Raw genomic sequence first — 15,948 nt, forward strand, 5'->3', positions numbered from 1 at the left:
AAAATGATACCGTGTACACTCTGGAGTCAGTCTTTGAGCCCAGGTACCGTTCAGAAAATGCTGACACTGTTGTGCAGAAAAGAAAGTATGCAAACATATATTACACAATGTTCCATTCCTCATTTCAATGAGCCTTGCTTAGATAGAGAAATGGAAATAAATAATACCGTAAAGTTCAAAATCTGTGATGGGCGAGACTGCAGTTCCACATTTAAGATGCGTGAACTCATCTGAGCTCAGCAGCAGCGTGGCTAAATAACCTCCGTAAGCCTGAACACAAAAAAATAGACATATAAATATATAGATTAAGTTTTATTTCTCCAATGAGAATAACTTGGAGAATATCATAGTGCGTTACCTTTCCGTACACGCCCATGCGATTCTTGTCAATGTAAGGCTCTTTGGATATGAACCTGGTAATAATAGATATGCAAATTAAAAAAAAAAAAAAAAAAAAAGTCATTTGCTACCATTGACGGTGCTAGACGTCTAATTCATTTGAATTGGGAGGGACTGGTGTTGAGTCATTTCAAACCATTTAGAGGGCACTCGATTAACTCATTGGCTGCCATTGATGACGCTAGACATCCATTCTATTTTGACTGGGAGGGGAGAATTAATAAGTGGTCATTCACTGCCTCTCCCAGTCAAAATGGATTGGACGGCAAGTGGCATCAATGGCGTAAAACATTAGCATTCACGTTCAGTCCTCCTACTTTAAATGAACAGCGTACCGTATGAATGCTATTTTTAGACCGTGACGTCGCCATCGTAACGTGAAAGTGGGACATTATCGACATGCCCTCGCATACATATGGAGGTAGATTTGTGTCTTTATTATTCAATCAAAAAGTTGTTTCAATCAAAATATATATTTTCAAACGAAGAAAAAGTCACTTCAATCAAAAAAATGTGTATGAATGCAAAAATAAATTTGAAACTCAAAGAAATATATTTGAAAACTACTGTATTTTTCTTTGATTGAATTCATGTAATTTTGCGTTTGGACCGTTGCCAACCGTCACGTCAGGGCAGCGGGTGAAGTTGTTGAATCACATTAAGCAGCAGGGCACCGTACTCCGGTGAGATGCCGATGTCACACCCCCGTACCGGTGCCCTATATTCGGCTTTGACTCCAGCAGAGTCCAATGGCTGGATGGAGCCCTGGTGGCCATTATTCTTGCTGCATACTTTTATGCCATTGCCGTAGTCACCTGCCACTCAAACATGTCGGAAGTAGCGTTGAAGTTGAATCTTTGTGTCAAAATGATTCAATCGAAAAAAGTGCATTCAAAACTTTTTCCACTTTAAAACTTTTTGCTTTTCAAAAAAAGTGACACTTCAATAAAAATATATTTCCCCCCCAAAAAATTTTTTTTTAAAATATTGTTGCAAATGATTTTTTTTCTTTGATTAATAAAAGTTTTTTGATTAAAGAGACTTTTATTGCGATTGAATGATTTAGACACAAATGTCCTACCCATAATATGGCTCAAACACAAAAAGGATTGCTTCAATGGTAAATGGCAAATGGTGTTACACTTATATAGCGCTTTTCCACCTTTCAAGGCGCTCAATCAAAGAAAACAGTTTGAATGAAAAATAAAGTGTTCAAATGCGAATTTCTGCATCTCAAATATTTTTTCACATTCAAACCTTTTTTCCTACGATTGATTTTTTAAAATTTTTGATAGATTTTTCTTTTGAAAATATATATTTTTTTGTTTGAAGCAACTTATTTTTTAATTGAATAATAAAGACACAAATGTCCTAGCCAAAATGTGGTCCAAACGCAAAATTACATGACTTCAATCAAAAATGTTGTTTCAATAAAAAAAAAAAAAAAAAAAAACTTGCCTTCAATAAAATAATAAAAAAAAATTAAATCAAAGAAAAATAGTTTTCAAATATATTTTTTTGAGTTTCAAATTTATTTTTGCATTCAAACTTTTTTTTTTTGATTGAAGTGACTTCTTCTTCGATTGAAAATATATATTTTGATTGAAGCAACTTTTTATTTGATTGAATAATAAAGGCACAAATCTACCTCCATACATAAAAACCATGTTATTTCTTCTTGTTCTCGCCGGTAATCTTTAAAAAAAAAAAAAAAAAAAAAAAAAAGAACATGCCGATCAAACACCGCTGCTATGGAACTTGCAGAAACGACTCTAGACATTACAACATATGAAGGATGTTTTCTTCATACGTTTCCCGAAACCAAAAACTCGGAGGAAAAAATGTGAAGAATGGCTCAACTTGCGCGGACGTCCACAAGACCAGTTTAACGCCATCAAGGTGAAGCCATTCACATTTCATATGCAGTAAACATTTTGTTGGGGGCCATGGTCCTTCAGAGGACGAAGAGGTAAGCCATTTCAATATTTTTAATTATTTTTTAGCGTGGCGTTTTGCCGTGCTGCTTCTGTCTGACAATGAATGACCTGAAAAAAATTAAAATGGTATCTGACTGCCACTGTTATCTTTTCTGATGTAAAAACAACTTTAGTACAGGGGAAGTGTAAATAAATTATAGAATAGATTTTTTTATTAAATGAAAAGATTAAAAGTGTTCTTTGGCTGTCATCGAGTAGCATATGTGATCACTACACAAAAATAGCAATGTAAATTGCCCCCAAGAACGGTCAGAGAGTAAGACAACCAGAGGGATGTAATATATAAGAAAGACAGGGCATATGGTGGTAAAGGATAGATTGTTGAAACAGGGGAATGTCATTGTCAGTAGCGTAAGAAAAAGGTGTTGATAAAAAAGCTAAGGTTAAGCTTAGGTCAGCTCAGCTCTTTTTCCCGTCTTTTTCAGCCCTCGACACTCAAGCCATCTCTTTAACTGTACATTTGTATGTTCTTCCACATCTTTACCAGTGAATTTGGCACTCGGGACATCGTTTTCGGACAGAATTTGTAGGTTTAGCTCAGTAAACATCTTGTTTCTACACTATTTCCATTCATTTACTATTGGGGACAAACGGGAGGTTGACCCGCCTAGCCACAGTTACTAACGTCATGAATATTAATGAGCAAAAGTGGCGCGTTGCCTGCGGTACGCCATTGGACATCTATTGTTGTCAATTAGAGGTCTTGAGTTAAAAGTAAATACAGTATTCTCACATTTATTAAAAAAAAAAATTTAAAACAATTTTTAAATATAAAAAGCGGAGAAAACAGTTTTTTTATTTTTTTTATTTAATTTTATTTGAAAATATAGGATGAATGAAAAACTAAAAAAAGCAATTATTCTCTTTAAAATGTTTATCGACAAGTTTCCTGAGCAAAACACGGGCGGCGCCATCTTTGACAATTTCTGCTACGGACTTCCAGTTTGGACAGAATAACATGAAGTGCGGTTGAAGTAAGCAGTGTGGAAAGTTAATACTGCAAATCAAACCAGAGGAACCCACGGGATCTCCGAAAATGGATTCAGCACGACGTAGATGAGGCTATGCGACTTTCTGTGTGGTGCGTTTGTTCTTATCACTTCGTTAATCGTTCGTGGACAAAATTCTAACAATCTGTGCAGCCTGTGTTAACGTGAGGTGTAGATTGATACACCGGCCACTTGAATGACCAAAATGAGGCAAAATCCAAATAATGTTAAAGTTGCCAAATGCAGAAGAGCTGACACAGATTTTATTGTTACAAGGAAATACTACCAGGTAGTGATGCACGATAATACATTTTTCAACCGATATCAATAACCGATAATTTCCTGCCCCTTCCACCCGATAACCGATAATGTCACGCCGATAATTCTATTCAAATATGTATGTAAAATTTTAAAGTATTCAAAGATCAAATGTTACTGTGCAAAAATGTAATTTAGTGCTATTTTTTTCTCCACATCAAATGTGAACAAGTAGTAAATTCCAACATCTAAACAATGGCAATGACATTGTGTAATGGTAAGATTTTGCAACAATTACTTAGAGAGTAAACACCCAAGTTGCACAAAAATGCCTTTAAAAGTAAACCATTCCTAACATATCATAACATACCACATTACTACACTGCAAGAACACCTCCTTAAAACTAGCAGAATTGGACAAAGCTGTTGATTGCGCACATTTGAAGGCAAAATCAAGTATATACTGTAATTATCGGATTGCATTATCGGTTGAATTTCGTTTTATCTGGATTATCTGTGTGACGTCATAATTGCCATTATCGGCCGATAATTATCGGTGACCGATATTATCTTACATCTCTACTACCAGGTATTGTTCATCTGGTTAGATTATAATTATGGTATTATGACCTCATCACACATGTACATATGAACACAAATAGTATGTCATTCTTTTTTATTGTAGATATTGATCGCAATAAAACCTTTGGTCAACATGATTCCATTTCTTGTTTTATTTAAGACGATGGTGCATGTGCAAAACAGGTCAATAGATGACAATTTATAAAATTAGAAAAATATTAACAAAGGTCGAGCATAAGTCGAGCCTTCCATTGTCAAAGTAGAATGCACAGAGTCTCGATATATATGTCCATCAACGTACAGAAAGTGTTGTTCTGAGGCACATCAAGTTGTCTTCCCTTGCCTAACAGCGTTATCCACCTATAAACAAACAAAAACTTGTGTAACGCTTGCATTTACGCATTTAGGGTAAGAAGCTCATGTATGACATGTAGTAGATGAGTGTTTGTATTCCATTTCTTTATTGTTGTATAACTAGATTTAGCAAGGGTAATGAAGTCTCAGCTGTGAAGCCTACACGTACCTATTCGTAACAGGCTAGCAGCAGATAACGTGTTGCAGCCACAGCAGTACAGTAGTTGTAGTAAATAATATTAAACATCGTCATAATTAACAATCATCATCGTAATAACAATATCAAAGACAACAAGATGCTTCATGCGCAGGAGTTTAGCTTTAGATTCTATTTTTGGAGCACTCGACACATGAAAATGCAGGGATAGGAAGAACGTACCTTCCATAACTCAGCGGCAACATTGCTACATAAACATCCGATCTGTGTGGTGGCACGGGCTTGGTTCCACATATGCCTTCATGAACATGTTTACTCCGATGGCGCGATAATGGCAGATGGGTGCGATAATTCCAAATTGTCTTTTATGAGGGGTTTTGATGTTTGATGCCACTCCAGCTCCACTGTTGTTTTGGTTCGAGAATGTGGAAAGCGGAAGTCGCGAGCAGAAAGGCGACTCTTTTTATAATTTGGAACAAATATTTTTCACATAACTGAGTTCTGTTGTCAACGTAATCTACGTAACGTAATCTGGTGTCAACGTAATCTATGCTCATTTTTTTGAATGACCAAATATAGTCACTTGCCCTATAAAGGGTTAAAAAATAGATAAATAAATAAATAAATAAATACTCAGCCTGACCTGAGTGCTTCCAGCTGGTCCCGCTCCTCCAGCTTCCCCAACCTCCTGTGCACTTTGTGGAGGAGGTTCGTGCCCTGGAAGCCGCTGCCGTGACCATCGAAGCGGATCACCACGGTGCTGAAGCTGCTCACCAGAATGGTGGCCCAGTCCACTTGGAACTGCTCGGTGACCATCTGGCCGCCGGGCGTCCCATCACTTTGTTTGTAGATAAAGTGAGGCTTAAATCGTATCAACCTATTGTTCTTTTCTTATGAATACAGTACATATAAACATTTGTGTCAAGTCATACTTACACCAGCAGCAGTAAAGGGTAATGGGATGTGTCTACAAATCCAGCTGGCTTCAGAATCTGCATGGTGAGGGCTGCAGCACACACAAAACAGTTGATGTTGTTTATCAAGCTGGCGCAGTGTGGTCGTTGTCAATTACACACAAATGCCTACTGTAGTCATCTATGGTGATGGTCTCGTACTCCACTCTGGGCATCTGCATGTTGTTGTATGTTGTGTTGACTCGCTCGTTTGTCTCCACGTCTAGCAATTCTGCAGATTAACAAACAACCCAGCCTGTGCATGATAGTCTGCACACGATTTGATATTTAATCTTTCAGAGAGGACACTTACTCTGTTTGTCCTCTGTTCTGTAGATGGCCACATTAGGAATGTCAGGACCTAAAAAGGAGAGTTAATGAATGACAGAGGTAACTTACAGTGCACACTTACTAGTGACAACAATAAGGAGACGTGACTACGTCACTGTCAGCAAGATATTTTTAGCATGTGCTTTATTATTGTCTTTTTTGTCAAAATTCTTAAAAAAAAAAAAAAAAAAATCATAAAAACTACTCACCTCTACAGCTGAGAAGGAAGTAGCGCATGTTGTGACTGAATGACACATCCACATAGCCACAGTTAAACTGGCAGGATAGGCAGCAGCGATTGAACGGCGGAATCGTATCTGTGCTGTAAAACACAGTTATATGTGGGTTACTTAATGCAGGGGTCCTTTTCTTCGGGACACTCAAAGTGGCTCTCACAGCTCCGTGTTCTCGCCGAAACTCTTAAAGCTGTTTTCATAGCTGTTATAAGCTCATCCTCCTCCTTGAAATAATGAAAGTTGCAACTTTCCTGTGCAACAATGAAAAATAAATGGATTCGTGCTTGGGACTATAGTGGAGTCAATATGCCTGCTGGAGTCGCCGCTCTTCGTTTCCTGGCTGTGTCTGTCTTTTGCTGTCGTGTTGTGCTCCATCCCAGGCTGTGGAGAATATTATCATGCGTTGACCAGTCCGCGGTGATAAAAGGGTTGGGGACCACTGACTTCATGCATTTTGCTCTTCACAAAAACTAGTGAGGCCAACATAGCAGCAAGCATATATATACCTGTACAAGTGTCTCCGCTTGGGGTCATCCTCTGTGCTCAGGAAGTATCTGGAAAAGAAGCAAGAGATGTGAGCTCCAGTGGTCTGAAATTGCAAATGTGCAAGATGGCAAGCCAACCAACTGACATGAGGTTTCTCTGGTGATTGTAGGCCAGTATGTTGGTGACATCCCAGTCTCCTGAGGTCAGGGATTGAAGTATGTCTGTGCTTGTGTTTGGCTAAGACAAATAGAAAGTCAACAGCCAACCTCGGAGGAGAAACATCCATTTGCGGGATACCGTACCAGAGATGTGGACATAGAAATGTGGAAGAACTTCCCCCTCCCACCTTGAGGAATTGCTCGTGTGAAGAAGAACTTGTGTCCATCGTGGGAAAAAAGTGGTGCTTCATTCTGTAGGGAGAAAGGAAATGGTGCATGTTCACGCTGTGTACTCTAATGAACACCCTCTTTTGATGACTTTTGACACCTACTTGTCTGTGCAACCAGCTTGTGCTCTCATCTTCATGTTTCTAAAAGACACATCAGATTTTTATTTAACCCTTCATAAAACATTTTATTCAACTCAATGCCTGCTATTTACGGCACTACACGTCCAGTGCATTTTGACTGGGAGAGGATGGCAGTGAATGATTCCTTCCATTTTGTTTTTTCTTCACAGTGAAAAAATGATCAGTATGAAGCAGTGTTCAGCCTGAATGGGTTCGATGAATGAAAGTTCATGAACCAATTCATATTTTGTGTGAATGCAGTGTTTTTGGCTTCTTTCTGGTTCCAATGAGCGAATTTTAGAAGGCAATTTATTTACAGTTCATGTTGCACCTTGATACAGACGCCTGTGGTAGCCTCACACAGTGTCAGTATAGAGTTGTTCTGGGCTCTGTTCAGCCAGTTGACAGCCAGTTTGGTGCTGGTGGCCCATTTCACCATTGTGATATAAAATTCTCTCCTGGAAAAGACAACAATGACCAGGGAAAGTCTGGATGAGCAGACGTCGGACTTCAAAATGACCCCTTCAGACAGTCTCTCACCCAATTCGGGGGTCATCGGGTTTCTTCATGACCAGAGTGTGCAAAGGGCCGTTGAGGCTCACTACTGAAAGGTGCACCACAGGGTTTTCTTCCCCTGCCTGCAAAGACATAGGGTGTGACACCAAAAGCTATGTCTGCGTTTAAAAATAACATTAAGATGTTTGAGAAATGAATGACTCACCTTTGGGTAGTGGTATTCCAAAGTGTTGGGATATGGCGTTCCTGTAAAGAAGGGGACTTCCATTTTTGGCACCAGCGTGTCATTGATTGTCATGTAGGCTAGACGCATGCCATCAGGAGACCACCAGTGGGCTTTGTAACCCTGAAGGATCTCCTCTGCACAAAAAATAAGACACGTAATAAAAATAAAATAATTGAAATTGCTTTGGAATGAATGTGGATGAATGGATGAAATTGTTATTTCTCATTAGTTTTCATGAGTTTTCATTTATATTTAGTATTTTTTCAAGGCGAAAGTCTCAAAAATAATTGTTGCACTTTGCATCTATCATTACCAGTACAAAATGGCAATAAAAGCATATTAAGAGATCTTGATCTTATGTTACAGTAGATTAAGTAGTGCAAATTACATGTGATATGAAGAGATTACATTTGGCTAAATTGTGATTACTCATGCAAAATTGATGTTTTATAAGTTAGGTTAAACATTACGGTTTTTTTTTTTTCTTTTTCAAAATACAAATAATTTATATTAAAGTATTTTAAAAGAAATAAATTAAACTGTCTGCCATACAACGTTTTTAATCCAGCAGGGGGCACCAGAGCTTCATGGAAAGCAGCCTGTTGATAGATGAAATAACCTCCAAAATAGTTGCCTGTTTTAATGAAAGTATGTGTTTGTTGAATATCACTATCAGTGGAGTGTAATGACTGAATGATTTAATATTGGTTAGTGCTTGAGGGGAGTGAGTTAGTTGTCTCCAAGTCATCTCGAACCCAGCAGGAACAATTATTCACATTATCTTGGCAGCCCAGAGCATCAGGCGCAGCCCCCTGCATGATTCCCTGATTTCACGTCCAAAAGTTGCCGTTGGAAAATAAAGAGTGTATAAATCTCATTTCATTTGTGCAGCTCAAGGATGAGAGCAGCACAGAGGGACAATGCAACCTAACCTTGTTTGTGTGTGCATGTGTGTGTGTATAAGAATAAGCTGTATGATTTATGTTGGGGTGATAAATCCTTACGAGGCAGTGGGAAGGATGCCACAAAACAAATCTTTACACGCTAATGAAAATGGATTATGTCTTTCATTTGGCTTTCTGGGGGCCACAAAAATGAGATAATCCCATTAATAAGGACACGATTAGAGCCGACCCTTTCAGCAGTTCACCAAAATTACAGGTCCTCAACTGGCATTTTGTAATTGCATTACACATTCATAACATTCAGTGATTGTTATTAAAAGCCCCCTAGAATGAATGATATGAATAATAACAGCATTCCTCAGAAAGTAAGTCGCCTTAAATGAACCTAGAAGCTTATCGTGAATGACAGCAGGGTGCTGAAAAACAGAGATCCATTAGTAAACAAAGCTGGGTTGAAGTTAGTGGCAGCTGGCCAATAGAGGGCAAAGAGAGCACTGTCCCACCAATCACAATAAAATATTGTCTCCAGACAAATTTTAATGTTTTTTTTTTTACAGGACGCACAGTAGCACCTCATATTTTAGAGGTGCACAATATAAATAAACTCACTGGGTTGGACCATTCGTATTTTCCTCTCACCATTTGCCTGTATCATCTATATTTTGTGTATCAGGCCAAAACTATTTCTGATTTCCTTTTTGAGGCCAGGCGTTAGTTTGCAAATAAAAAGGTTTGGAGGTTCTTGCAACAGTGAGTTAGTTCACATGAACTCTTTTTTTGTTTCCTTGTCCTTCATTGGATTTGGGGGTTCATAAAACGCATTCTTGGACAAGTGTGTGTGGGGGCAGGGCAACAGGGAAGCTTTTAACTCTTCTGTACATCTCTTTTTTTTAAATCTTGAAATTAACTGGTTGAAAAAAAATCACTTGCATTGTTTCAAATTTCTGATTTGGTACCCTGATTATACAGTATGTGTGACAAATGCATACAGTAACCTCCGCCTTCCGTAGGTTTCACCTTCTTAAGGAGGTAAACATAATGTACATATCTGCACATTTTTGGATGTAACCAGTCCTTAGTTATTTAGTTTTATCCATTTGCATTATAGTTTTATAACCTTGAATGCCATTACAGTGGTATGAAAAAGTATCTGAACCTTTTGGAATTTCTCATATTTCTGCATAAAGTCACCATCAAATGTGATCTGATCTTTGTCAAAATCACACAGATGAAAAAACACTGTCTGCTTTAACTTAAACCACCCAAACATTTATAGGTTTTTGTATTTTAATGAGGATAGCATGCAAACAATGACAAAAGGGGGAAAAATAAGTAAGTGAACCTTCTGCCTAAAGAGACTTAAAGAGCAATTGAAACCAATTTTTACGAAACAATTTAAGTTAGGTGTGTGCCAATCACTGATGAGTGGTTTAAAGCTGCCTTGCCCACTATAAAACACACAACTGGTAAGAATTGTCTTGATGAGAAGCATTGTCTGATGTGCATCATGGCTCGGCCAAAAGAGCTGTCTAAAGACCTGCTATGTAGGATTGCTGATTTGTATAAGGCTGGTAAAGGATACAAAACCATCTGTAAAAGTCTGGATGTTCATCAATCGACAGTCAGAGAAGTTGTCTACAAATGGGGAGAGTTTGGCACTGTTGCTTCTCTCCCAAGGAGTTGCCTTCCACCAAAGATGACATCAAGAATTCAGCGCAGAATACTCAGAGAGGTAAAAAAGAACCCTAGAGTGCTGCTAAAGACTTACAGAAATCACTGGCACAGTCCAATGTCTCTGTGAACCGTTCAACTATATGTAAAACTATGGCGAAGAATGGTGTTCATGGGAGGACTCCGCAGAGGAAGCCACTGCTGTCTAAAAAAAAAAAAAAAAAAAAAAAAAAAAAAACTTGCTCGTTTAATGTTCGCAAAAAGGCACTTGGACACTCCACAGAAGTTTTGGCCAAATATTTTGTGGAATAATGAAACCAAAGTTTTGGTCTGGGAGTAACACACGTCATGTGTGGAGGAAAAACATCTCACCAACATTAACACATAATCCGCACCATAAAGCATGGTGGAGGGAGCGTCATGATTGGGAGCTGTTTTGCTGCCTCATGGACTGGACAGCTTGCAATCATTAATAGAAAAATTAATTCAAAAGTTTATCAGGATGTTTTGCAGGAAAAGCTGAGGCCGTCTGTCAGACAGCTGAAGCTAAAAAGTGGATGAATGCTGCAACAAGACAATGATCCAAAACAAAGAAGTAAATGAACTTCACAATGGTTTCAAAAGAGCAATATACACATTCTGGAGTGGCCAAGTCAAAGTCCAGACTTGAACCCCATTGAGATGCTGTGGCATGACCTAAAGACAGTGATTCATGCCAGACATCCCGGGAATCTGACTGAACTACAGCAGTTTTGTGGAGAAGAATGGGCCAAGATTAGTCCTGATCGATGTGCCAGACTGATCTGCAGCTACAGGAAGCGTCTGGTTGAAGTTATTGCTGCCTAAGGGGGGGCCACAAAATATTAAATGTGATGGTTCACTTACTATTTTTTCCCCCTATGTCATTGTATGCATACTGTTCTCGGTAAAATAGGTTTTAGTCAGACAGTGTTTCTTCATCTGTGTGATTTTGACAAGGATCAGATCACATTTGATGGGGATTTAATGCAGAAATGTGAGAAATTCCAAAAGGTTTAGAAACTTTTTTTCTTACCACTGTATACCAGATTTGCTCAGCAATTTGTGTCCAAAGTGCCCAGAATGTCATTTTACAAGCTACCTTAGTTAGTCCTTTTGGGGCTCTTCTCCAGATGTGCGTTTTTAATTAATATGCACCAGACTGATTTTAATTTGAATACTCTTTGCTCTGGTTGGCCATCGGTGCAGATTTGTCGGTGGGAGTCTTGTGGGCATTGGCGATGTGTGTGGTGACTTCGACACATCGCTGAGACATGGCCTACAATATTTCTTTAATGACACCAGCTTTGCCACTTCACAATTATACAAAAATATTAATATTAACACTCACTTCACACTCCTACTACAGTGTGGTTGTGTGCAAGCTTGGTCTATTTCAATCAGGAGGCAAGATTCACTAGGGCTTCCTTGTTCCAAAATGCTTAGGTATTCCGTTAATATTGTTACTTAAAGAAAACTTTCACTCGTTTGTTGCCAGTACACTCACACAGTGTATCAAGGCTAAAGGTTATCGTTGTCGTGCAGGTGCCTGGAGGCGATGCACAGGAAATAGGGGGTGTGGGGGGGGGGGGGTCGATCGGAGACCATGCGAGGGGAGCTAACTTTTGCTAGCGAGAAAACGTAGTCATGAAGAGTTCAGTGGCCATTGACTGAATTAATACTGTATATAAGTGTTTAACCAAAGCATGTCAACACACTATGTGTAAAGATACACTTTCAATAGCATGAAGCTGAGTTTTACACCTTTCCTCACAGGTTCCATTGTGTACTATTGAGGTTTTTTTTTTTTTTTTTTGTAAATACAATTATGTCACCCGCAGATTGTGTAATGGAGTTACTGCAGTGAGCGGTACCTTCGTAGAGCCAATCAGCCAGGCCATTAAAGACCACGCCTTCCTTTCCGGTGGAAACCAGGCGGATGGTGCGACTCTCTACTGTTGCTCTGTAGTATATGTTGTTTTCAAATATGAAGATCTAGGCCCAAATGCAAGCAAAATGATTTGTACACGGCAGGGTAATGTAATGACATTCAATACAGTTACAGGCATTCTGCTTCGGCTAGGATAATTTGTATTCAGTTTTCATTGCCACTGTACACCAGGTGTCCAGGAAGGCCTGCCAATTCCACACACCACTAAAGCAGATGATATACTGTTGGCATGGATGCTATTTTCCTTAATAAAAGTCAGCGTACCTGCCTATTTATTAAACAATTACTTTAAACTGCTATTGCTGCTACTTAAAAAGGCCCATTACTTTGCATGCTGTGTACCATAATTTCTTCAGGTAGGTAAAGAAGGGCAATTTTGTTGCTAAAAATATAATTAGGAGAAAGTCTGTTATATTATTTAGAACGGTATGAAGAGCTTGTGAAAAAGTTCTGTACACAGTTACAAATTCATATAAAATTACATTGTTGCTACTCACAGTGAATGAGACAATCAAAAGTTGCTGTTATCATACTGTACCATGGCTTAATGTCTGAAAACAGCAGTCAACTGTCACCAAAATGTATATGAACATATCTACTACATATCTATCACAGCTACCACCCCTATATTTTAAACATCCCCACTTCAACATGCATGCTTCAATTTTGTGAGATGTGTTTCGGGGCTTTTAAGTTTGCAAGTTATCTAAGAAAAAATTTATTTACAAGCTCTAATAAAGTGGAAATTACTATGCAGATAATATGGTGAATTTTAAATGGTGATTTTGGGAGGGTGTACAACTCGAAAAATGGCAGTGTCCTTTTGACAGCTTATTTTTAGTTCTGTTTGATAAATGCAACAGTGACACAGCATAGGTCCACAACCTAGGTGTTACAAGTAAAAGTAAACTGTCAAATGAAGCAACTGTTCTTATTAGCAGCATGCTAGAAGGGATCTGTTACTGTTGGCCTAAATTGGATGTAATCAGAGAAAACTAACAAAGGACTGCTAAAACAACAATCACATTACAAATAAAGCACAAATGGACTTGTTTAAGTGCATGTGTTGTTGGATATTTGGTCAAATATTGTTTTATTTTATTTTAATTGTCAGCTTTCTCATCACTGTCCCTTTTAGATCAATATAATCTCACTTCAGCGTCAGTCGGTTCGCATGTGTGCGTTGTACTGATTACTTTGTCACAGCGGAATAATTGCTTCTGCTTCAATGAGAGCATCTCCAGCTCTGTACATCTGATGCTTGACTTCACCCACACTCAAACATTTACATGCTGACGGTGTGTGTCGTGATTAATTGCTCCATTTCTGAGGTTGGGAGGCCAAATCATTTGGTTCAGAAAGGAGAAAATATATGAAAATATGGGAAAACAAGTCAAACTGATTCAAATGCGACAACTAGCTGGTATATAATGTACATGAAGAGCCTAACAGCAACAAACAGCTCTTGGGTTTAAAAGCTATGGGAAGAAAACTTAACAAATTTGTAATGATTCTGATCTCGCTGACCCGGCATATCAATGAGTGCAGGGAAATGCCAAACGCCTGTAAACAACAAACTAATTGAACACGCTAATTCTTTTACTCGCTTGGACCATGCTAAAAAATTCAGTTCCTAAAGTGTTCGATGACACACACTGGCATTCTCACCCATACACATCGGTTTGGGCCATGTGTTTTAGTTCCTGTGGCAACAATCCAAAATAACTACTTCTGCAGCCACAGCGCCATCTGCCATGTTGGCGCTCAACATACCCCCGATGCGCCCCCCTCAGTCCAGATGTTGAAATGCATTTTAAAGTTAATCTGATACTATTTCATTAATTGGCTGCCATTAACGGTGACGTTAACATAGACGTCTAATCCATTGGACAATCCCATCATTCACGGTGAGCCCTTCCAGTTAAAATTTAATTACACTTCTATCATTGTCAGTGACAGCCGATAAATTAAGATTAGCATAACATTGACCCTTTAAAGTGCATGTGACACGAAAAAGCATGTTTATTTCATAATACACGCGGTATTTTCTGCTCCTGAATGATATGGACCGCTTGGATGTGTGTGGAAGCGATCGCTCTATTTTAGGGGTATCAAACGATTAAAATTTTTAATCGAGTTAATTACAGCTTAAAAATTAATTAATCGTAATTAACCACAATTCAAACCATCTCTAAAGTATGCCATATTTATCTGTAAATTATTGTTGGAATGGAAAGATAAGACACAAGACGTATATATACATACAACATACTGTACATTAGTGCTGTATTTGTTTATTATAACAATAAATCCACAAATGGCATTATTAACATTCTTTCTGTTTAAGTGATCCATAGATAGTAAGACTTGTAGTTCATAAAAGATAAATGTTATAGTTACAAGTTATAGTAATTTTATATTAAAACCCCTCTTCATATTTTCGTTTTAATAAAATGTGTACAATTTTCAATCAAAAGTAGAGTTAATATAATAATAAGAAGAATAAAAATAACAATAATAAGAATTGAGTGACCAAACTCTGAGTAATGCCAGTTCACTTTGCATTGTTGTTTAGCTGTGTGAGAATAGGGCCTCATTACTACAGACTGAAGTGCTTTTGTTTTTGTGAACATTATTTTTTTTTGAGAGATAGCAATATTATTTTTGTTGTGCTTTCACTAAATGATACTTCTGTTTGTTGTGAAGGAGTTGCAGAAGCGTATGCCAATAAACGGCGCAGCCCAAAGAACGCCTGTGTCCACTCGCCTTTATAACAGATATATCTCTGCATTGAGGAGAAGGGCACTGTGACATCTACGGATGAAGGTGTCCTCTTCACTATACAGCCGTACTGTTGTGTATGAGGACTAAGGATTCAGCTGATTTTGCGGATTAATACGTTTATTTTTCGCATCACGCCAGCCAAACGGCTGCAGAAAAATCTTGCTGTATGAGGGAGAAGCGTGTGCTCCTTTTTGGAATTTCAAAGGTTCCCATTCACCGTGGATATTGGCCAAAACAAGCCCTACTACTGTGGGACCATTGGACTTACGAGGAAGTGAGTAAACATCTTGTTTTGTATTATGTCAAATACGAATACAGCGATTACAAAGTCAACACTACAAACTTTCTTTAAATAAAGGATTACTTATGTTTGATCATTGGTAGGCATGTAAAAAGCTCTCTTCATGCACATTAGCTGCACGTTAGCTGCACAACAACTGCAGCCGGCCTCCTCCAGGGAACGAGCTGTAAATTGCTCTCCGCCGGGCGGTTTGCCGATCCGCAATGACAATCGACAACGCAGCCGTCATGTCAAATAATCCGGGCTAGTTATGTGTGATTTTCTGCTTCGAAGATGTTGAAACATCCCTCTGTTCGGGTTAGCATGTTGGCTATCTGTCACGCTTCT

At 38.5% G+C, this 15,948-nt stretch overlaps 1 protein-coding gene across 5 annotated transcripts in view; it reads right to left on the bottom strand.

Annotated features, from left to right (window-relative positions):
• Positions 1-15,948, bottom strand: part of dpp6b (dipeptidyl-peptidase 6b) — a 207,234-nt gene that overhangs the window by 11,090 nt on the left and 180,196 nt on the right. For all 5 annotated transcript variants that reach the window (XM_057857737.1, XM_057857736.1, XM_057857738.1 and 2 more), the window contains 16 exons: positions 12,460-12,580; positions 7,971-8,125; positions 7,790-7,887; positions 7,581-7,707; positions 7,232-7,270; positions 7,044-7,151; positions 6,887-6,978; positions 6,762-6,809; positions 6,229-6,341; positions 6,003-6,050; positions 5,823-5,921; positions 5,673-5,742; positions 5,380-5,574; positions 359-413; positions 168-270; positions 11-66 (listed from right to left, as the gene is read on the bottom strand). In XM_057857737.1, coding sequence (XP_057713720.1) covers positions 11-66; positions 168-270; positions 359-413; positions 5,380-5,574; positions 5,673-5,742; positions 5,823-5,921; positions 6,003-6,050; positions 6,229-6,341; positions 6,762-6,809; positions 6,887-6,978; positions 7,044-7,151; positions 7,232-7,270; positions 7,581-7,707; positions 7,790-7,887; positions 7,971-8,125; positions 12,460-12,580 — 1,527 coding nt within the window. The remainder of the gene's footprint in view (positions 1-10; positions 67-167; positions 271-358; positions 414-5,379; positions 5,575-5,672; positions 5,743-5,822; positions 5,922-6,002; positions 6,051-6,228; positions 6,342-6,761; positions 6,810-6,886; positions 6,979-7,043; positions 7,152-7,231; positions 7,271-7,580; positions 7,708-7,789; positions 7,888-7,970; positions 8,126-12,459; positions 12,581-15,948) is intronic.

The sequence above is a fragment of the Corythoichthys intestinalis genome, chromosome 14 (assembly GCF_030265065.1).
Source record: "Corythoichthys intestinalis isolate RoL2023-P3 chromosome 14, ASM3026506v1, whole genome shotgun sequence".
Taxonomy (NCBI): Eukaryota; Metazoa; Chordata; class Actinopteri; order Syngnathiformes; family Syngnathidae; genus Corythoichthys; species Corythoichthys intestinalis.